At 38.3% G+C, this 22,664-nt stretch overlaps 1 protein-coding gene across 1 annotated transcript in view; it reads right to left on the bottom strand.

Moving 5' to 3' along the window:
• Positions 1-22,664, bottom strand: part of LOC106932337 (MAM domain-containing glycosylphosphatidylinositol anchor protein 2-like) — a 331,489-nt gene that overhangs the window by 231,189 nt on the left and 77,636 nt on the right. The window contains exon 7 of the mRNA XM_088002677.1: positions 10,092-10,421. Within this exon, the coding sequence (XP_087858803.1) occupies positions 10,092-10,421 (330 nt within the window). The remainder of the gene's footprint in view (positions 1-10,091; positions 10,422-22,664) is intronic.

The raw sequence follows: 22,664 nt of genomic DNA, 5'->3' as shown, positions 1-22,664 counted from the left end.
ATGGTCTCAGTCAAGTTCCGTAGGTTACACAAACATGGGGAACAGTTGTCCAAAAGATGACTATTGACATGGTGGACAAGTCACAAAAGGTCATTTCTGAAGAGTCTGGCTGTGCACAGAGCTCTGTGTCCAAGCGCATTCATAGAGAGGCAAAGGGAAGGAAAAGACGTGGTGGAAAAGTCAACAAGCATTAGGGACAACCACACCCTGAAGAGGATTGTGAAACAAAACCTAGTGATGGCCAAATTAAGCCTCATGAAGCAATGAAGCTTCCCAGTCCTTTGCTTTTACCAAAGGTTAATTACTTTATGCTTCATTCATTACTCACTAGTGACATCTGCTGCTGAAACTGCGACAGCCTCGTCACTCAGATTATACTTCAAAAAATTAGTTTATGGTATATTGTCACAAAGTTTTTGTTAATCTCATGTTTCGCAACAGTCAATTAAATCCTATTTAATTTTAATCGGAATGTTTTTTAGCCAAACTACAAATCATTCTGTGTTTTGATTTGCTTCATGAAAAAGTAAAAAAAAAAAAACTTACTAAGATCTCTTTTTCTTGGATTTCTAGTTGGTTCTGGTCCTTTATATTTAGCTGTGCACAGAATTTTACTCTTTCAACAGCTTTGTCTGTTTCTGCTCTGCAAGCTATAAATAATAGTGGAAATTTCCAGAGGGTGAATATTTTGGGAGTGGAGTGATTATTTTTATTTAAGAATCTGAAACCAGGGGTGTCAAACTCAATTTCACCAAGGGTCACTTCAGCATATTTACCACCCTCAACAGGCCACATTGACAGTATAAATCAGGGGTTTCCAAGTCCAGGCCTCCAGACTGCAACTTTTAGATGCATCCCTGCTCCAACACACCCCAGACAAAAGGCTGACTTCCCTCATTAGCAGCATTTAGTTAGAGAAGGAACACATCTAAAACTGCAGAGTGGTAGCTCTGGAAAACTAGATTTGGGCATCCATGGTGTAAATGTATGGAAATACAATGTTAAAAATGAATTAAACTGAATGAATTACTGATTGTATGTATTCAAGTTTAAAATATTACATTTGAGTTTGCATAGATGTAAAAAAAAAACTGCTCAGTTTAAAAATCACAATGCTTATATTCAGTGTCTAAAAGTAAGCAAACAAAGAATAAAACAAATTTTGATATTAACTCTCAACTTCATTCACAAAACTTTTTTTTGTTATTGTTATTTATGGCATTATCCAGCTCCAGAACCTTTCCACCTGATGGACAATGCAATGATATGTAATCACTAGCATCTGACTGTTGCTTTTTTGGATTTTTTCCTTCATTAGTCCAACCAAGCCTGTTTTTCCTCCACACATCGCAGGTGCACCATCTGCAGTTAGTTCCACCAACCTTTCCCATGACAATTTATTTTTACCGACAGACTTCTCCACTGCATCAAAAATGTCCCAGCCGGTTGTGGTTCCATGCATCGCCACTATATCCACTATATCTAGGAAATCCTCGGTTACAGACAGGGTTGGGTTCACCCCTCTAATAAAAATGGACAAATCCATGTTGTCTGTGCTTTCATCCACAGCTAATGAAAAAGCTAGACAGCTGTCCATTTCTTCAGCCAGCTGTGTTGCTAAATTCCCAGCTATTTGCTTAACTATTTGGTATTTCTTGATAAACTCACATTTTGAAAAGTCTATACCTTGTCGGAACACACCTGCTCACACACCTTTAGCATACACTGCTTCAAAAATGCAGCATCCAAAAAAAGATTTTGAAGCTTGGGCGATTCCTTCAGCCACAATAAGCTTGCTTTCACCACTGCATCATTTTTTGGCTGTGGCTTTTGTAAGCAAATTCTGCTGCAATTGCAATCTGCCTTTTAATGCTGTTGCAATTTTTTGTTTTTCTTGAAGGCTAAATTTTGCATACTTAGCTCCGTGATTGATTTCAAAATGCTGACGTTTTTGTATTCTTTCATGACAGACACTGTCCCAGAACACAAAAGACAGCATGACTCACTGCACTTTTATTTTGAAAACTGACACATAAAATGAAACAGTCATGTGTCCAAAGTGATGCTATCATATTGTAATGTATTGTTATTGTAATGCATTGTTTGTTGGTCACATGTGTCGAGAAAAGTCGAGCTCATCCCACTTCCCCATGCTGGAGATTTTAGTTTAATAATAACAATAAATAAAGTTATCTTTAAAACTGATTATACAGGTGACATCAAGACCCAACAGTAGAGTCAGACAATAATAAAATTAATCTGGTTGTGTGTGTGTTATTGTGTCCTGCTTTAATTCTACTTTTTTCTATTTAATCATAAAAAAATCATAGTCTGACAGAAGGAAAGTTATGAAACAGGAAAAGCAGGTTTCCTGAAAAAAGAGGAAGTTTCCAGCATGCAGTGGTTAAAAATAGTTCAGACTGCTCATTTTGAGCACTAAAGGTTTAAGGAATAAAATCTAGACGTTTTGAGGAATTGGATAAAACCCAGAGTAAAATACTTAAATTAATAATGATAACTTATGATTAAGCCGATAATTAATATTGGTTTAACCGGTGGTTGATGTTGGTTTGATTATAAGAATATTTACACTTACTCTTACACTTATGGAAGTATTTAAAGGAGAAAGAAGTAACTGTAACATGGTGTGATTTTGACATTGAACTTGAAATGGTGTAAAGTGTGTAACTGTAACTAAAGGTCACTGATGTTGTGTTGGAGGTAGATGGTAGGTGAAAGGTCAGGGGGAAAGAGGAACTGATGGGAGAGCGGAGGTGTCCAACGCCTTATTGCTAAACTTCAACTTACCTAAGAGAAGGTGAGTGCAAGAGAGGAGTCTTTGGTTGGATCCTTCAGGCAGCTTCGAGCCAAGATCGAGATGGACAAAGAACTCTGCAGCTGAAGAAGAGCCGGAGCCACAGAGCCGAAAACTGTTCTGCACATGGGGACCAACCCGTTAGCCCCACAACATGTGGCTTCAAATCGCACTTCTCTCATCAGCTGGGTTCGAGACCCCAAAGACCAAGGCAAAGATGAAGATAAAGACAAAGGCGAAGAACAAAGGCAAAGAGGAAGAACTGGTGTGTTCCTTCCATGAGACCAGCTCATCTACATCTCCATGGACCAGAAAGATTGTGAGACGAGGAGAAAGGAGCTACAGAGCTGCAAGACAAGAAGGAGAGGGCCGCTACGAGCATGAGGAAGTCACCCTGAGGCCCGAGATCTGCCGCTCTGACTCAGTACTCTTCCTGTACTGGGAGCCTCCTGCTGCTGCAACACCTTTTTCATCATCAGGTCAGTTCTGGGGTTCAAAATGCCAAACACCGTCCGTCTCTCTCAAAGTTTCCTTTTTTAGTTCACAGTGTCAGCATTAGGGAAAGATAGGCTAGATTATTGATTTTACTTATTTGATTATTTCTGCTACTGATTTAAGCTGTACTGACCCTTGCAAAATTGCCTTACTAATAAAATAATTAGCATTAAGAAAATCTAAAAGATGTGGACATTCAGTTAATGAGTCACCTTAAAGTTCTTTGATGGTTGTAAAATAACTATGAAGTTTGATTCTGGGAGGAGAAAGTGGAAAATGTTTTATAGGTTGCTTTTGGCCAAAACTAAAACAACACCCTTGGGACTCGCCCGAGTCACTAAAACCAACCTGGTTCAATAACAAGTGCAAGTTGTAATAAGAGAAAGAGCGACCGTTAACAGGTGTGCTCTGTGAAACTAGCTGATTCCGGGCTGCTTTATCTGGCTAATTCACAGAGAGAAAAAGGGTGGGACATCTGGATGGAGGTCGTTAGAAACCAGGCTAGTCTTTCTCGCACCCAGCTTAAACAGAGTTTACTTCAGTTCTGGGTAGGGTAAATCTCGGCAGATTTAGGAAACTCAATTCACCCGTTAGACGGAGAGCTGGGAGCAACATCTCCCTCCTCTCAGAAGAGGAAGTAGAGAGAGAGAAGGGGGGGGGAGGTGTTGTGCAACAACACATGGTTTTTGGTAAGATGATAGATGCATAGAAGCAGGGGTTCATCTGACACCCCCCCTTTTTGCTCAGTACATGCCTTAAAGCCTGGTTTTAGATGTCTTATTACAAACAAAACCCACTGAAAAATGTGGGGAAGATTCACAAAGAGTGGAGTGCAGCTGGAGTTAGTGCTTCCAGAACCATCACACACAGATGGATGCAAGACATGGGATTCAGCTGTGGCATTCCTTGAACAAGAGATGGTATGTCTTGCCTGGGCTAAAGACAAAAAGAACTTGACTGCTTTGTTAATCAGAGAACAAAGTTATGTTCTCTGATGAAAGTAAATTTTGCATTTTCTTTGCAAAAAAAGGTCCTAGAATCTGGAGGAAGAGAGGGGAGACAGAATCCATGTTGCTTGAGTTCCAGTCTAAAGCTTCAACAGTCATTGACGGTTTGGGGTGCCATGTCATCTGTGATGTCCAAGGTCATCCACCAGGAAGTTCTACAGCATTTCATGCACTAACTCCTTGCATGAAGGAGTTTGTGCAAGGAACTCCTTGTCCTGAAGTAACAAAGTGCTGTGATGTTCTTCTTAATGTCAGTGTTAGTTAAATTACCAGTTAGATCTCATGTTTATCTCATTATTTCAAGGTCCTTCAAAGAGTTGTTGATGCTGATGGCTGTGAGCAGGAAGGACCTCCTCTAGCAGTCTGTGTTACAGCCTCTGACTGAAAACACTGTTTTTCTATGACACTATCATGAAGAGGATGCTCAGGGTTGGTTATACTCTTTCTTAATGAACATTATTGGTGTTTCACGCTATCAATAACTGTTTGAATGTTTCCTTTAATAGATTAAAGGAAACATTAATCTTACATACATATCAGAAGTTACAAATTCTGATATGTAATTTCAGGTGACAACTTGAAAGTATGATAGAAATGTCGCCTGGCTGAAGATGTCAGACCTCAAAGCAGAAGCCTAAGAGGAATCAGGTAAAAAAGTTTTTGTAATTAGGATTATTAACTGCAAAGAGAGAGTTGTTCATGGGTTAGGGCAGAGGTTCCCAAACTGTGGGGCATTGCAGGGGGGCGCGGGAAGCCGTCTGGATGAAAAAAAGAACAAAAAAAAAAAAACATGAACACTGTATGCGCTGGGTTTTTACCAACTCTCTGTTATTCCTATGTCAATTTGATACAGTAGAGGCTTCCACACTTCCCATATTTGTGTCCTCTGTCACTTTTATCAGCAGTTGAAACTGTTTAATCCGTTGTTAACATGTGGTAACCTGTTTTTCCGAGCCGCCTTTAAACTCAACATGAGCGCTACGACGCTCGCGCTGGGTTTCCACCTGTGAAGGAGACCTGCTGCTGCTGGGCGGAGCTACGTAGGTTTGAGTTAGAATCACGGCAGCAAACCAGCAAAACGCAAAGAACTTTTCACAGTTTTTCCCTCCAAACTAACCGACTGAGTTGAGTGAAGCTGTTGGATGCAGGTAATGTTAGCTAAAAGATGACTAGCTAATATCAATACAGAACCTTAAGCTTAACAAGTAGCTTGTAGGCTACCGATGTTGGTGTCTATTTTCAGCTACGTACATTCATTTTGCCCCCAAAAAAGTCGATCCCCCTCTGCCCCCCGTCACATGCTTCGTTTCAACCAGACAGCCATTTGTAATCCATAGGGGGGCCGCAGAAGAAAAAGTTTGGGAACCACTTGGTTAGGGTTAGTTTCAGTTTGATCCCTTTATGTTGTTTCAATGTGATTAGGAGTTTTTAAAATCACCTGCCTTTACTACAGTATTACAGACCACTTAGAAATACATGACAATCAAGTATTATTGGACAAAACTTCGATTAATTAAACAAATCACGCTGATGTTTATGCAGGTTTATAATTAAATGTTTTTGTTACAGGTGAACTGAGATCTATTCAGATTCTGAGGAAAAGCCACAGATCCAGAAACTCTCCCCCATGACCAGCAGCCACAGCCTCCCACATGTCCTCCACCTTCAATCCAACCAGTAACTCTAGTAACTGACTCCTGTTAAGAAAATAAATTTAAAATAAGCTAGTTGTAAAAACTTAACCATATGTTCAATATTAGATCAAATTAATTGTGTTTCAAATAAGGAAATTCACTTCAAATTATATCCATGGTTCAATTACCGTAATCTCTTAAGTAGGATAGTTCTATTGAAACATATTACACTAAGTTGAATTAAAATAAACTTAGCTTATAGTTCTCTATAATTTAAAACACAGCTAGTTTCTCTGTGGACTGACCAGGCATTCACAGGGCGTCGTGGCTCTGTGTGTGACTTTAACCTGTTGACCACTTTGATAAGATTTAACAGCTGGTGTAAAACAATCTGGTCCTATGAACAGAGTAGAGCTTCCTCTTGGGACAGGGTCATAAAAATATCTGTCTCCATTCAAAAGAAAATAACACTTCTTTGATCTTAAAAACAGGTTTTTACTGGAACATAGTCAACTGGATTTAAATGAACTTAGCTAAGGACACTCCCCTAAATTTGAATACAGCAGAGAAGGGAAACACGCCCTCCCTTTAAAAGTATAGGACCCTTAAGATCAGATCGCTCCAGGGTTACCCGTGATGCTTTCTCCGGGGAACGGTGCGTTGGTGAAATGGTTCCCCATAACGTGTGTCTTGGTGCGTGGATGTCTGTGGAGTGATGTAAGTATTGAATTGGATGCTGGTTTGTGATTTTATTGAGTTTTGTCAGTTTCATTAGTTGTTCGTCTAATAAATTTTGTTTATGTTTTGGACTTGGAAAAACGTTTTGTCTTGTCTTTATGGTTCAGCTGATACAGTGACGGCATCAAGGAATCCGGGCAGAAGAGAAAATAAAACGAGTCAAAAGATTTTAATTCTTCTTCTTCTGATTAAAATAACACTCCCTTCAACTGGAAATTCCTCTATCAGGTAAATTTAAGCAACATGTAAAAACTGCAGGGAAAATAAACATTTAATCATGAATGCTAATTATATATACACTTAGTCATTTTGATAATAAGCTAATATAAACACTTAACACCTGTTTTGCCTTCGTTATAAGCCTTTTATAAGGCTTTTAATTTTTTGCGGCTCCAAAAAGATTTGTTTTTTTGGTCCAATATGGCTCTTTCAACACTTTTGCTTGCCGACCCCTGATCTAGTATAGTTATACTAGATCAGGGGTAGTATAACTATACTAGCACTGTATCACTCTGATACAGTGGTAGTTACCACTGTATCAGAGACTGTTGGCTGGGAAAGCTGGCTGTACAGAGTTCACAGACTTACTTAAGCTGTGTTTAAGATGTGTGTGTATGTGTGTTACACTCTGTTAACTCACCAGCTTCGTTGGCATGTTGTCTCTGAATGTTGCTTACATTCCAGTGGATGCAGCGAGGGACATGATTTGCAAAGGAGATGTGATTTTTTTCCCCATCATCTTCCTTGACATTCCATAAACCACCATTTAACAACAGCCTACTGTTATAGGAAATAGGTTTTATGGTGATTAAACGAGATAAAACCCTCCTGAGATGGAGTCAACAGATCTGAGCAGGAACCCAGACATCCCTCTCCTAATGACATCTTCTAGCTCATTCTGAGCGATCCAATGAAGTTCAATTCAAATTCAATTAAAAAATTGTTTATTGATCCCAAAGGGAATCTGAATGTTGTTGTAACTCGTTAATTCAGATTCAGAGGACGGCAGGGGGCGCTGGTGGACATTTTTACAAAAGAGGGGCACTGGGTTGCTGTTGGTCGAAGGTAAAGTTTACACATTAACTTCCTGTTATGTTCGTTTCTGAGGTACAGCAATAATGTTCGCGGGTCAATTTGACCCGGAGAGTGTTTAGTCATGCTATAGTGTCAGAAACCAAAATAATCCTCCAAATCTTTTTTGCGTCTGATTATTAACTCCAATACTAACCATTTCAATCAATATTTGTGCAATTATGTTTTTTATTCCTCACAAATTTAGGATCAATGACAATTTACTCGTTTGGACATAAAAAAATGTGATTTACATTTTTTTTATGCCCACTGAAAAAACTAAACACAAAATAACACTAATTATCTTTGAAAGTGATTTTTTGTAAAAAATTTTATATTACATTTAGATTTTTTTTTTTTTGAAGGGGTCATCTTTATAATTGAACTTGAGAGACTATTCTGCTCTGGGTCAAATTGACCCGCTGACTAAAATCAAGATAAATGAGTCCTGAAGATGATCCTCCAGGTGGAGTGTTGCTTACCCTGGTAACAATCTTTTCAGAGAAAGGCCCTCTGTTTTCTGCTCCTTACTAACTCCTTGTTCTCTTCCACGCCAGGTGACCCTGTTGTCTCTACGTCGTTCCCAAGTATGCTGTCTGACAGGAGGCTCTGTGAGAGCCGATTACCCCGCTGTTGTGAGTCACTCTCCTCGTGTGTTCCTCCCCGACGCCACTGGTGGTACCAGTTGGACGCCATCCCTCGTGTGCTTGCCTCTCCCCCTGAAATCTCCAGTGGATTCCCCTTCGGGACGCAAGAGGACCTGTCAGTCCGAGCCCGAACCCAGCTGGAGAAGAAAAGAACAACTGGACCAAGTGGAACTCTGTTCGCCCCGACTCTAACTAACCTGTCCGCCCTCCAACGTAGCCTCAGTATCCTGTGCTCTGCTCACGTCTGCTCACCGTCAAACCAATAAGACGACCTGGTCAACTGTTCCAGTACTCACTCTCTATCCCTTTCCCCTGGAATCAATAAAACGTATTATTGTACACTTACCGGACTCTTCCTGATTGTGTTCTTGCATGTGGGTTAAAAAGCTAAGTACCGACATGACACAGAGTTTCTTTCTTAAGAAATATTATAACCTAGAATCTTCTTCAGCAATATGTATTAAAACGTTCACTGTTCTAACACAAGACAGATAATTTCTGAAAAATTAATTGACGTCCCCTCCTTTGTTCTGCATAATTCCTCGCTCAGTCAGAAACAACCAATCAGAACCAGCATAAATCAGGAAGCCGTGCTGTCAGGAAGGAGTGTTTATTTTGATGCAGTCTGCGTTTGACTTTAAATTAATGTTTCCTTTTTTACTTGAAATTATTTGATATAGGCAGATTTATTTGACTATAATTTATGGTACTGAGAGCCTTACTATTAAATATTATTTTACTGATTGCAGGTTTTCTGAGATGACTAGCAAGTAGCAAGTATTCTGCATGTTTTATGCTTAATTTATTGTTAATTTATTTATGGTTAATTTATTGCCAAATAATTTTTTTATTTTGTCATATCACAAATTTATACCTAAAGCTAAAAATTAACAGTCAATCCAGGTGATCGGCAGAGCTCGGCCTCAATGGTGATTGGTATCGGAATCGGCAGCAAAAAACCTGATCGGAGCATCCCTGTTATATACATATTTCCATTTGATTAGCTTCTTACATGCAGTTTATTGTTTTATGCAGGTGGCTCTTCAGGAGGAGAGGAAACAGTTCCAGGTTTGGATGCAGCTTCTCAGAAGCTCCCAGTGATCCTCTTCCTGCCCCCTCCTCCTGACATCATTATCTTCATCAGTTCTCATCTTTTATATACTTAAGTTATTAAAATATTTTTTTGTGATTCCCAGAATATGTCAACTGATTGTTTGTGATTCTAATAAATAAATTTTTATGAAAACATTTTTGTCCATATTCATTGTGTAAGATATAAGCTTACACGATGATGTAAAATAAAAGAAAAAGTTAGGTAAAAATATAGTAAATATCGTAAATAAGTCATCCAGTTATTAAGCATAAACTCTGGCTAGCTAGATGGAGGTTGGTAAATATTAAATATGAAGTAATTATTTTTATATAATTACTTTTCTTGCTTATGAGTGCAGAGCAAAGGAATAATGATTAAACCAAAAGTTATTCATCATGCTTAGTCAGTAGACAAATAATTTATAAGCAAATGGTCTCATGAAGGGCACAAAGGTTTTCATTTTTAGTGGAGAGTCACGCTTCACTCTCAGAAGTCAGTAAGGATGTTGGAAAAACAGTTTTCAGTTCTACAGAAAGACTATTTTAGTGGCAAAAATGATTTACCAAATCAAAATTCCAGGGAATACCTCACCTGTGGTTGAAGAAATATTTACATCAATGCTGATCTCTGGGATTCCGCCATTTCTCAGTGATGCCACACATGTGTAAGTGCCAAAGTCTGTAAATTTTAGATCAATTATGTCAAGGTTGGTGGTTCCTGGTGAGATGTTAGGGTCAGTATGGGTGATGACCATTCGCTCAGAGCTCTTCAATGCCCGGCCATTCTTTAGCCAGCTGAACTGCAGCTCCTCTGAAGGTGTGGCTTCCACCTGGCAGCTAATTTTGACCTCCCGACCAATTTGAATGTTGTCCTCATTGTGGTACGGGTCTGGTGTGATCCAGAACCGACCTTTATGTAGTCCTGGAGTAAATAATAGAAAACAGTAGAGACAACGTTAGATAGAATATTAAATTATCATTCTTATCTTAAGGCAAGAGTTAAAAACTAAAACAGATTAGACCATTAGACCAAGAGAGCTAAGGGAGAAACTAATTGGTCTGAGTTGCTGGACAGAGACATGCAAGAGATTAGACTCTGGAAATATGTGGATAAATATTTCCAGAGATTTCTGATTGAACAGAAACCAGACTTAAAGGGATCCTGGATTAATTATAACAATAGACCTTTTTTGGGAAATATTTATTTTAGATGTAAAAACAATACAGTAATAATACTGTAAGTTATTCAATTTTTAGAAAGTTTAATAAAATATTGTCACATAAATTTTGTCATATTGTTCACGCTGTAAAGCATTCTGGGTGAATGACGTCAAATGGTCAAACTGCCTGGCTCCTCCAGCCAAAACAGTGACATTAGTAATGCTTTGCAAACTGAACCAGTGTGTTGAAATCGATCGGAATGTAGAAGTCACAAGAGTTGATGTAGATGAGGAGCTGGTGTTTTGCTGCTGCTACTGTGGAAATATTAGATTGATTGTTTGTTTTTAGTAGGCCTCAATTTCGTTTGTTTTGCACTCCTGATTTAATCAACGTATAGCCTAATCATTAGAGCAGTGGTGTCCAACCACCGGGCCGCAGACCAGTACCGGTCCGTGGACCAATTGGTACCGGGTCGCGCAAGAAAGAATTAAATATTTCCGTTTTTTGTATTATTTGAGTCTGGAGGATCTTTAATTTTGAAAATTCTTTGACCGGATTCTCTCAGTTACTTGCGTGCCAACATTGAGCCTACAAACAAGAAAATGAATACGTCACTGCGCTTTCTGATCGGTTACCTGTCGCATCCCTACAGGCTGCGTTCTTGCTCCCAATCAGGGAAAACCCCACAAGCTGCACTGAAAGAAATAACTCTTTGGATTAACATAAAAAAATCATGGAAAGATTTTCCACCTGATTACTTTGCTTTATTTCAGCACTATGTAATTTTGTTACTCCGATTTAAAGGAAATGTGTTGGTTCAACTTAATTTATTAAGGTTATTCCAATTTAAAGGAAATGTGTTGGTTCAACTTAATTTTTGTGGTTGATTCAACTTATTTACTTTAGTTGGACCCAATGTAATTTAATAGAGCCAGCCTAACTAATTTTACACTGATAACTTCACACTACTTAATTAAGTTGATCCAACCCATGAAAATTAAGTTAGCTGAACAAACATGCTTCATGCTGAAAGAAAGCTATATAATCGTGTGGAAAATCTTTCCATGATTGAATTATGTAAATTCAAAGACATTTTCTTAAGTGCTATTAACTTAAGTGTTTTAAGACCACACTGAAAGAAGAAAGAACACTCAACAATGAGAAAAAGTACAAGATGAACTTTATTTTCAAAATTGTTATACATTTTCTTTTTACACAGCACAAAAACCAGCTGAGTTGAAAGTTGAAATAAACAACAAAAGGTCAGTTTTGTTTTTTCAGAAAAAAACTGGGCTGTGTTTAGCATAGATCAAATTCTTAACAACATAAAAAGTGTCAGTAAGTTCGCTCAACTTTGCGAACTGTAACAGTTAAAATTTAGTTTTCGACTGCGGTCTTTAGAAAAACATGTAAAGATAGATTGCCCAAGTTGTTCATCACTTCCACCCCGTCCAGGAGAATCCCAACATCCTCAATGGCATCGCCAGGCTCTGCACTCTCCGGTCGGATAACAGATTCCACAGACGGTCTCGGCCATTTGTGCACCTTGATGATGGGAACATGGGTGGGGTTTTGGGGGGGAGAGATTTCACATCTCATTAAATAAAAAAAATAACTTTACACTTGTTTGGCTGACTCACCAACAGCTAAGGTCCATCAAAGATCTGTCTGTGTTAATTGTGAGTCCAGTGGTAAGATTTCCCATTTAGAAAAGGTACCATATTTTCTGCACCATAAGGTGTACCTAAAAGCCTTACATTTTCACAAAAATCGTCTTATAATCCGGTGCACCTTGTGGTGCGGAAAATACGGTATATTGTCTCATATGGAAAAACATGAAGAGAAGGGATGAATCCCAAATAGGCCCCATATTCCATGGCCTGTTCTCCTCAATTGAAATGACAGTCTGAGGATCCACCACACAGACTGTCATTCCAAACCAGTCCAACTTATGTGCAAACAAAGCCCTGACTCTGTACACAAACCAAACATCTTATCCATGAAGAACCTGTCTTGTTTCCTGGATGGAGGAAATGTCATGACTATGTGTGGTAGTTATTTCCAAATAGATCAGTACTAACATCTTAGGTAAAGTTAGTTAATATTTTTGTCTGCATATGAAACAATGCTGTTAGAAAAAAAAGGCTAAATGAAACAGGCCAAAGATCTTTTTGTGGAGTTTAACTCACCTAAAAATCCTCATTTTAAACCCACTTAACAATAACTGTAATTATATCAATCTTACTCATGATTATCCTTTTCTGTGGGAGAAATCTACAAGCATCTCAAAAGTCAAATTAAAATTGAATGTACCCAAGTGAAAAAAAAGAAGAGTTTTAATGATCATCTCTTATTTTAAATTTATTGGTAATTCACAGGAAGACCAATTAACTCCAACTATAATCACCTCTTTTGTAGACACAAAGATAAATTAACATACCATGTACTCTTTCTCCAGCTTCTCTGGATCTTCATCCAGGTATGCACACAGACCTTTTAGGATCCACTCTCGTCTGACTTCAGCCGTGTTTTCCTAAATATGCAGATCAGAAAACAATGAGAACAACCGCAAAAATCCAGCAGTATACTATAGGGTCACACACTTGAAAACTTAGCTAAATTCAAAGGAAGTCACAACGAAAGTGATCAGTGGCTTGCAGCCTATTTGAAAGATCTTTAAAATTGTTATTCTCCTTTCATTATGCCATGACTAAAATTAAGTTTAACATTTTATTTAAGCTTCTAACTGAAACTGTCACCTAAGAAATATTTATGTCTGAAACAAGGGTTCAGTATAGGGGGATATACTGTGAAAAATCTATTTCCTCTGCCTTCTCCCAGTGCTAGAAACAACCAGTCAGTGGCAGGAGAGTTTTAGTGCTGTCAATCACAATCTCATGTTGCTGCTCATCCTTCTTCCCCCTTGCTCTGTACTATTCTGTAGCTAGCACAGGGCTGATAGCAGCTCATATCTACTAGACAGAGAGAGACAACACTCCTTACAGTTCCACATCCCCACGCAAATAAAGACAAATAAAACAGACTTGCCAAATACAAGTTTAGCTGAACCCTTAATCCAGGGGTCCCCAAACTTTTTCCTGCGAGGGCCACATAGCTGTTCCTTTCTCTGGTCGGGGGCCGGTCTCAGTTTTTGGAGAGAGAAACCTTAGAAAATTCTTTTCGGGGGTGGGGTGGGGGGGAGAAGGAGAGGAGGAGGAGGCTGTTCTGTCTTTGAAACTGTCGAGCAGGGGGGAGCGCGACGACACATTCGCGCTTTTAGATAGATTTTTACCCAGAATGCAAATGGAAAAAACCGTGAGTGAAACGGTGACTGGGACTGACGAGTATACAGGTGCTGGTCATAAAATTAGAATATTGTGATAAAGTTCATTATTTTCCATAATGTCATGATAAAAATTAAATTGTCATATATTTTAGATTCATTGCACACCAACTGAAATATTTCAGGTCTTTTATTGTTTTAATTTTGATGATTTTGGCAAACAGCTCATGAAAACCCAAAATCCCTGTCTCAAAAAATTAGAATATTATGAAAAGGTTCTCTGAACGAGCAATAAAAATAATCATCTGAATCAACAAAGTAACTCTAAACACCTGAAAAAAATTCCTGAGGCCTTTAAAAACTCCCAACCTGGTTCATTACTCAAAACCGCAATCATGGGTCAGATTGCTGACCTGACTGCTGTCCAGAAGGCCATCACTGACATCCTCAAGCAAGAGGGTGAGAAACAGAAAGAAATTTCTGAACGAATCGGCTGTTTGCAGAGTGTTATATCAAGGCACCTCAGTGGGAAGTCAGTAGGAAGGAAAAAGTGTGGCAGAAAACGCTACACAACGAGAAGAGGTGACCGGACCCTGAGGAAGATTGTGGAGAAGGGCCGATTCCAGACCTTGGGGGAAGCAGTGGACTGAGTCTGGAGTAGAAACATCCAGAGCCACTGTGCACAGGCGTGTGCAGGAAATGGGCTACAGGTGCCGCATTCCCCAGGTCAAAGGTCAAGCCACTTTTGAACCAGAAACAGCGGCAGAAGCGCCTGACCTGGGCTACAGAGAAGCAGCACTTTGGACCACTGTTGTTCAGTGGTCCAAAGTACTTTTTTCGGATGAAAGCAAACTTTGCATGTCATTCGGAAATCAAAGTGCCAGACTCTGGAGGAAGACTGGGGAGAAGGAAATGCCAAAATGCCAGAAGTCCAGTGTCAAGTACCCACAGTCAGTGATGGTCTGGGTGCCATGTCAGCTGCTGGTGTTGGTCCACTGGGTTTTATCAAGGGCAGGATCAATGCAGCAGCTATCAGAAGATTTTGGAGCACTTCATGCTTCCATCTGCTGAAAAGTTTTATGGAGATGAAAATTTAATTTGGTCTGGAATCGGCCCTTCTCCACAATCTTCCTCAGGGTCCGGTCACCTCTTCTCGTTGTGCAGCGTTTTCTGCCACACTTTTTCCTTCCTACTGACTTCCCACTGAGGTGCCTTGATATAACACTCTGCAAACAGCCGATTCGTTCAGAAATTTCTTTCTGTTTCTCACCCTCTTGCTTGAGGATGTCAGTGATGGCCTTCTGGACAGCAGTCAGGTCAGCAATCTGACCCATGATTGCGGTTTTGAGTAATGAACCAGGCTGGGAGTTTTTAAAGGCCTCAGGAATCTTTTTCAGGTGTTTAGAGTTACTTTGTTGATTCAGATGATTATTTTTATTGCTCGTTCAGAGAACCTTTTCATAATATTCTAATTTTTTGAGACAGGGATTTTGGGTTTTCATGAGCTGTTTGCCAAAATCATCAAAATTAAAACAATAAAAGACCTGAAATATTTCAGTTGGTGTGCAATGAATCTAAAATATATGACAATTTAATTTTTATCATGACATTATGGAAAATAATGAACTTTATCACAATATTCTAATTTTATGACCAGCACCTGTATATTCCATTGAGGGAAAGTTAGTTTCACATCTGCTCAAGCCCCCTGGTGGTTGAAGAAAAATCCACATATAAACCAGAAAATACAATATATGAAAAAAAAAAACACTGAATGCTCTCTGGTATGAGGAGGCGGGCCGGATCCGGCATTGTTCAGGGGGCCAGACCAAATGACGTGGCGGGCCGGATCCGGCCCACGGGCCATAGTTTGGGGGCCCTTGCCTTAATCACTCCAACACTAGATTCAGTCACTTTAGATCTGGCAAAGCTTACCATTAGCCACTGAAATCTAAAACTTGATGGCCGATGACCCACTTCACCAGTGCTTATGTAGGTGGATAACAGACAGGTGATGTTCTGAAAGAGATCAGATTTTCAAACATTAAAATATGTAATTCACCCTGAGCAGAGTTGTATCTGAACATTCAAACTTTTAGTACAAGTCTCTTGAATGGATCATGAATCAATCAAATTTTACACATTTCAGCTGAAAGGCATTTCAAAGGGCTTTACATAATTAAAAACAGAAACACAGAGTCATGCAACATTTAATATACAGTGAAACAGATAAAAAGTAAAGCCAAAAACATTAAAAACATTGAAGACATTAAAACCGCACTAAGCCTAATTTAGCTATAAGCAACTCTAAACAGGTGGGTTTTAAGTTGAGCTTTAAAGGCACCCAGTGTTTCAGCTGTTCTGAAACTGAATATAACCACTGGGCACATGCAAGCATGTATGTGCAGAACAGTGGTGACTTGAACATGGTAGAAAGCAATAAAAATATAAAACATAAAAATCAAAACAAAAACCTCAACATTTCAAAATTAAACCGATAAACTTAAAAATTGTTTTTGAACTACAATTATTTGGGGAAAAACAAGTACAATAACAAAATATATCTTTAGAGCAGAGGAATATATGTATTTTAAAAAAAGAAAGCTCAAGTCTGTTCATGGACTACCGTAATAGGAATAATGGACAATCCTCTGAGTGTTTCAGCCAGAAAACAATACTAGAAATCCATAGCTAGCAGGTGGACATTTATGTGGACATTGCAATCACATTTAAAGCTCTTAACAGCAAAGGTTTCCACAGGTTCCTGACTCAAATTTAATACTTTTTATTATTAATAAATGAAGAATCTGTATTACGATAGAAAGCCACAAAAGTGTGTGTGCATCCAATGTCCACTCTGCATTTACCTAGATAATAACAGTACTGAAATCAAATAATAATAAAAAAAAACATTTAAATAGACTTATGTTTGGCCCCAGTGTTTAAAATCCACTAGACCTCAGACTTCAGAGTTTGTATGGCACCAGATGCTGAATTTACATCAGTCCAACTTTTTTCCAGGGAGTTTCAACAACCTCAAGAGGAGCAAAACTGACATTTATGGGGTCCGTTTTTTGTCTTGACAGCAGCTTTGTGACCCTTACACTGCATATAGTTCTACAGACTGTTTTTTCCCCCACAAAATGCACCAAACATATATAACATATATAAAAGCTAGCTCCTTTAACCTAACCAACTTAATTTACAAAACATAAATAATGTGACACAACCAAGGAACAAGCAGAAAATGGTAGAGAAACGCTAATTGCCGGCTAACCATCGCTTCATGTGATGTTAGCATGATTTGAGTACATCAATTACATAGAAACGTGACCGAACATAGAAAAAAATGTTTTTTCAAAAAGTCTGATGATTTTAATTTGCATCTTTTTATTTCGATTTTTATTTTTGATTTAGACGGATGAAAATAGACTGAATCTTACCTTTTTCAAATTAAGCAGATCCAAATCAGGAATCTTCCCGCTTCTCTTGAAAGAACCGTTTGAAGTTTTCCCAGACACAAGATCTCGCGTGATCTCGCTAGCATCTCGCGTGATCTTCCATAGACATAATATAAGGATAGACGCCTCATGGACCGCTCTCGCCTATAGACCCTTTTCACAGTGACGTGAGACAATGGCCGCCATAACTCAAAACTGGGTATCTTTACTTCCGGAGTGATTTTGCCTTGGGAACCAAGCTGAAAAATCCCTTCATTCTCATAATCTTAAGGATATAATAAAAGGTAAGTTTAATAATAACAGCATTTAAGTGTTAGATAGCTGTTATTAATCATTGTAAATTCACCATTCTCTAACTGTGTATAAAATAAACAGCCTCCGATCGGAGAGTAAACCACCTAGCAGCAGCTTTAGCCACATTTAGGAAAAAATATACTCTGTCAGTGCTGTAACATTTAGAGGTTCACTTTCTGTATTTTATAAAACAGTGTTTACGTGTTAGATAACCGTTATTAGTCATTGTCAATTTATTATTCTCTAACTGTATTCAAAGGAACCAGCCTCCGATCATGAGTAAACCAGCTAGCAGCAGCTTTAGCCACAGTTAGGAAACATATACACCTCCGCCTGTCAGTGATGTAACGTTTAGAGGTTCATTTTCTGTATTAATGGAAAATAAAGGACAGCTTCCAACAACGTTGTTTAGAATAGTATTTTAAATATTCTGGGGCTGATTATGCATCTCTGCTCATTTCCAAGCTCAAATGAGCAACTTCACGTTCAAACACAAGTCCCCCCAAAAACGCGACCGGTGAATCATTATTTTTTATGAGTTTAGAAAAAACAAGACAAAAGCCACAAACAGTTGGGCTTGACGACATTTCTATTTTTCCAGCAACAAAACGTGCATCTCCATGCACTGTTCATGTTTCTGTCGCTGCTAACTGTCACAGAGTCTCTCCCAAAGACGCACAGAAGGAATAAAAATAAATACAAAAGAAAATATTAATGCGCAGTGATTTGGATAAATAACTTTAATCTGATTACTGGATTTGAAATACGAACTCGTTAGATTATTCGTTACTGAAAAAGTGGTCCGATTAGAGGAAGGCATTACAAAGCAGCGGCGGCACCGGACATCTCTGCTTATAACAAACAAACCCCTATTTTATGGGATGAGTGGCAACTCCAGTCTATAATTTAAGAATCTGATCAAGATTAGAGCCTAAAACGTTATAGTTCAAAAACAGTAAAAAGTTCTGGTTAAGGAACAGTTATGTCAGTAGTTAGCTAGCTAACAAAATTCACTAATGCTAAGCTAACGGTTACGCAAAACAAAAATACCTACCTTCATAGTCAAACAGGTATTGTTCGGTGAAGAATTTGTAGCCTTTGTTTAATTTAGATTTTGTTGTCAGAGAAAATTGGTTTGCAAATCGTGATACATCTTCAAATCTTATTTTAGGCAAATGTTTTAGAGACTGTGTAAACTTCATGCTCCGGTGTTCTGTCTGATCAATATGCTGTCAGATATATATATATATATATATATATATATATATATATATATATATATATATATATATATGAAATAGACAACTTTATCATTACTTACTATGTACACCGGAACTAAGGATACACAGCTTCGAGCCAAAACGGAAGTTGTGTGACGTCATGTGAAAAGGGTCTATTGTCGCTGACGAGATTTAGGGCGGCCATCTTGGAGCGGTACTCCACTCCACTCAGCCTTATGTGTTTAGCAGCACAATGATGTATCAGCGCATTTAATCGATCATAACACACTTTTTTGTTTCTGTAAACCATATTCAAACATCTATCAAAGCAACATTTATAAACAATTGTATTTTTAAGTATGTTTTTAATACATAGTTCATTATATTTAAATATGCTTATAACAATAGAATAGGAATGGAATATTCTGATATCGATGTATGAAGAGCATATTACAAAGCACACACCCGTTCATAATTTATTTAATACATTTAGTAATATCAATACATATAACTATACAAACACTAATAAATAAAGATTAATAATGGCACAAATAAATAATGATTAATACTGAATTATTATATATATATATATATATATATATATATATATATATATATATATATATAGAATAAAAAAATTAAAAAATTATATATGTTTATATGTATATAATATGTTTTTCAGCCGACGAGTCCAAAATCCGATGTGAGATTCAACCGTGCTGCAGTGAATCCGTCTCTCTTTATAGATTTCTCCCTCTTCTTCCTCACACCGTGTCTTCAGGAAACTTTCAAAACAAAAACGGAAGATTTGGGATGTATCTTACTTTGACAGAGTGAAAGAATATAAATAATAGTCTTTACCACCTGTGTAAACTTTGCCGGTGAATGTTATAACACATAATATAAGTTTTATGTGTTATATTGTTTCATTTCTAATATAGGCCCTTGTGTCAGATAATCTAAGCCAATGTTAGAGAATAATTTTTTTTTTTAGATTTACGGAATCTCAGTTAGCCTTCATAGCGGGGCTGAACCCGTATTACACCAAGCACTGTAGCTAATAGCTGGTATCTCGCCGGTGGACATAAATACAGTAAAGTAATATTCTAATCACAATATATACACAATAATATGTCCATCTTACTTGTGAAATGTTGTCTGTGGAGCCCTCACATCAATAATCCATCGACCAGAACAACAATATCCCTCAGTGCTGAGGCATCTTCTGCTGTTTTGATTGAGCAAAGTAGGAGGGTATACCGCTCCAAGATGGCCGCCGTATTTCCTGCGCCGGAGCAGTCCATGAGGCGTCTATGCTTATATTATGTCTATGTGATCTTCCATAATTTCGCTAGCATCTCGCGTGATCTTCCGTAATCTCGCTAGTGTCTCGCGTGATCTCCGGGTCTCGCTAGACCCTCTTCGGCGGGAGATTAGTCTGACTAAATTGAATCACGTTGTCTCAACTTGAATACATTTTATTAACGCTAGGTTGTTGAATTTTATGTTTATTTGATGTGATTTTGTCATATTTGCCTTTGAAACATAAAATAATTCTGTTAAACATGTTATTTTTTATAAATGCAATAACCACTTCTATTCAGTTGTGCTTTGACACAAGCATGGAGCAAGCAAGAAATAGTGCAAACGTTAGAAAAACGCTGATTAATTACCAGCTAACCCTCACTTCATGTGATGTTAGCACATGTTAGTCACTGACATGAGTACATCAATTACATAGAAACGTAACCAAATATAGCAACACTGATATGTGCACAATCCTGCCAGGAAAATTTAGTATTCTCTAAACTGCAGCTGGCGTTTTCCTGGCACGAAAAACAATCATCTCACGGGGCCTCGTGTGATTTCCCATGATCTCGCGAGATCTGCCGTGATCTCGCTCGTCGCCTCCAGCACAAGATCAGTCTGACTATAATGAATCGTGTTATCTCAACATGATTCAATTTCATAAACGTTAAGTTGATGAATTTCTTGTTTGTTCAACATGATTTTATCACGTTTTTGTTTAAAACATGAAATTATTGTGCTAAAAGTACATGATATTCTTTTATTAATGTAATAACCCCCTAAGTTCATTTTTTTGAGTGTGTGGTAATCAGGCCACCGCAAAATTACCAAATCTTGACAGGTCCACGGTAATAAAAAGGTTGGGGACCACTGGCCTACATGCAGCAATAGTCCACCACCATGTGCTACTGGCACAGAGGATGAGTCCACTTCTAAACAGTAATGTCAGAACATATCACACAGCTAAAACCCCCTGGATGTACTTTGACATAGAAGTAATTGAGCTAAAACCACTAGTCAACTGCCTCATCCCAGTGGGTTTAGGGTTTGATCTTTGACCGGTGTCTGTAGTAGATTCACATTCAGTACTGGCGTTCTAGCTCCATTAGCATTTCCAGTAGTAATAGCTCCATTAGCGCTGCTTGTCTTTGATGTTTCTCCCAGGGTCTGTAGCGCCGTATCTGGTTCGGCATCAGCTGTGCTGCTTAGGTTCTGGTGGTGGTAACAGCAACAACGGACTTTGTTACCAAAGACGCAGACCTCCATGCATCCAGTCGGATTGGTGGTTTTAGTACTGGAGGAAGCATTGCTTCGTTAGCATTTCAAAGAACTTTCAGCTCTGCCTGACACAGCATGGCAGCATGGCATTTATTTTTAGCTCATTAAGATAACAATTGTCTTTGTTAGTTCTGCTGCTGTAAATGAGTCAAAGTGCTTTGGAGAAATGTCGAAGGTACAGATTAGGTCCTTTTGAAGTTGTGTTCCGCTCTAGCTCTCTCGCACTCCGCTCTTTCTTCTTTCATTGGGAAATTTTCCAGATATACATATTTTTTTATAACAGCCAATAGTGACACAGCGTAGCATTATCTAAAATTACACCAGTCAAACAATATATGATAAACAACAACTCAGGTAAAGTTAGTCTTCTTCTTCAAGAGATCAAATGACATCATCAACCTATCAGTGAAAAAATGGTGAAAAATATAACAAAAGATGTAAATTTTGAGTTTGGCGTATCACAAACAGCAATTGTTTTTAGTTAATAGGCAAATTACAACATATTTAGACCAACATGTTACTAACTGAACATTAGTTGAACTTGTCAGAGCTGCTGCTGACTGACTCATCTGTTAAGTGTGGTAAAATTTACAGGGACAAGTTAAATTGTCTACCGATCTGCAATTTAATCAGTGTATAAACTTGAATTCTAACAGGTGAATGTTACTCTAGTGTAAAGTGCTTTGAGTAGTCAAAATGACTGGAAAAGTGTTATGGAAGTTCAGTTTATTTACCATTAAATGCCAGTGAAACAGAGGCAGTAGTCTGTAGATTAGCTAATTTTGCTAAATGGTTAATAATCTCACATAGTCTACCCACCTCTGCTGGAGAAAAACTGGGTAACAAATTGACACTTGAGAATTTTTTCGAAAACTTTTTACTTTTCTTGGCAACATAGTAACTGCTGTTGAGATGCTTTACCAGGTCGAGAAAGAGTCACATGCTGTTAGACAAAAGGCCCATTGTAAAAAGTTACATTTTTGATTCTGTTAGACGCTAAGGCTCATTCCTCAGAGAAACAGAAACTTATCAGGCCACAGAGACATGGTGTGATTTCAGGGAGTGTCTTCAGTCCATATAATCAGCTACCCTCCTCCTTCTCCTCAGACGCTGCACAGACTTTTTAGAAACTCTTCTCGAATGTAATGGTAAAAGTGTCT

Source organism: Poecilia mexicana, unplaced genomic scaffold (genome assembly GCF_051168715.1).
Source record: "Poecilia mexicana isolate PSO_F unplaced genomic scaffold, ASM5116871v1 scaffold_22, whole genome shotgun sequence".
In the NCBI taxonomy this organism is placed as follows: Eukaryota; Metazoa; Chordata; class Actinopteri; order Cyprinodontiformes; family Poeciliidae; genus Poecilia; species Poecilia mexicana.
Note: the sequence above shows the minus strand (reverse complement) of the source record. Positions and strands in the feature narration are given on the sequence as shown.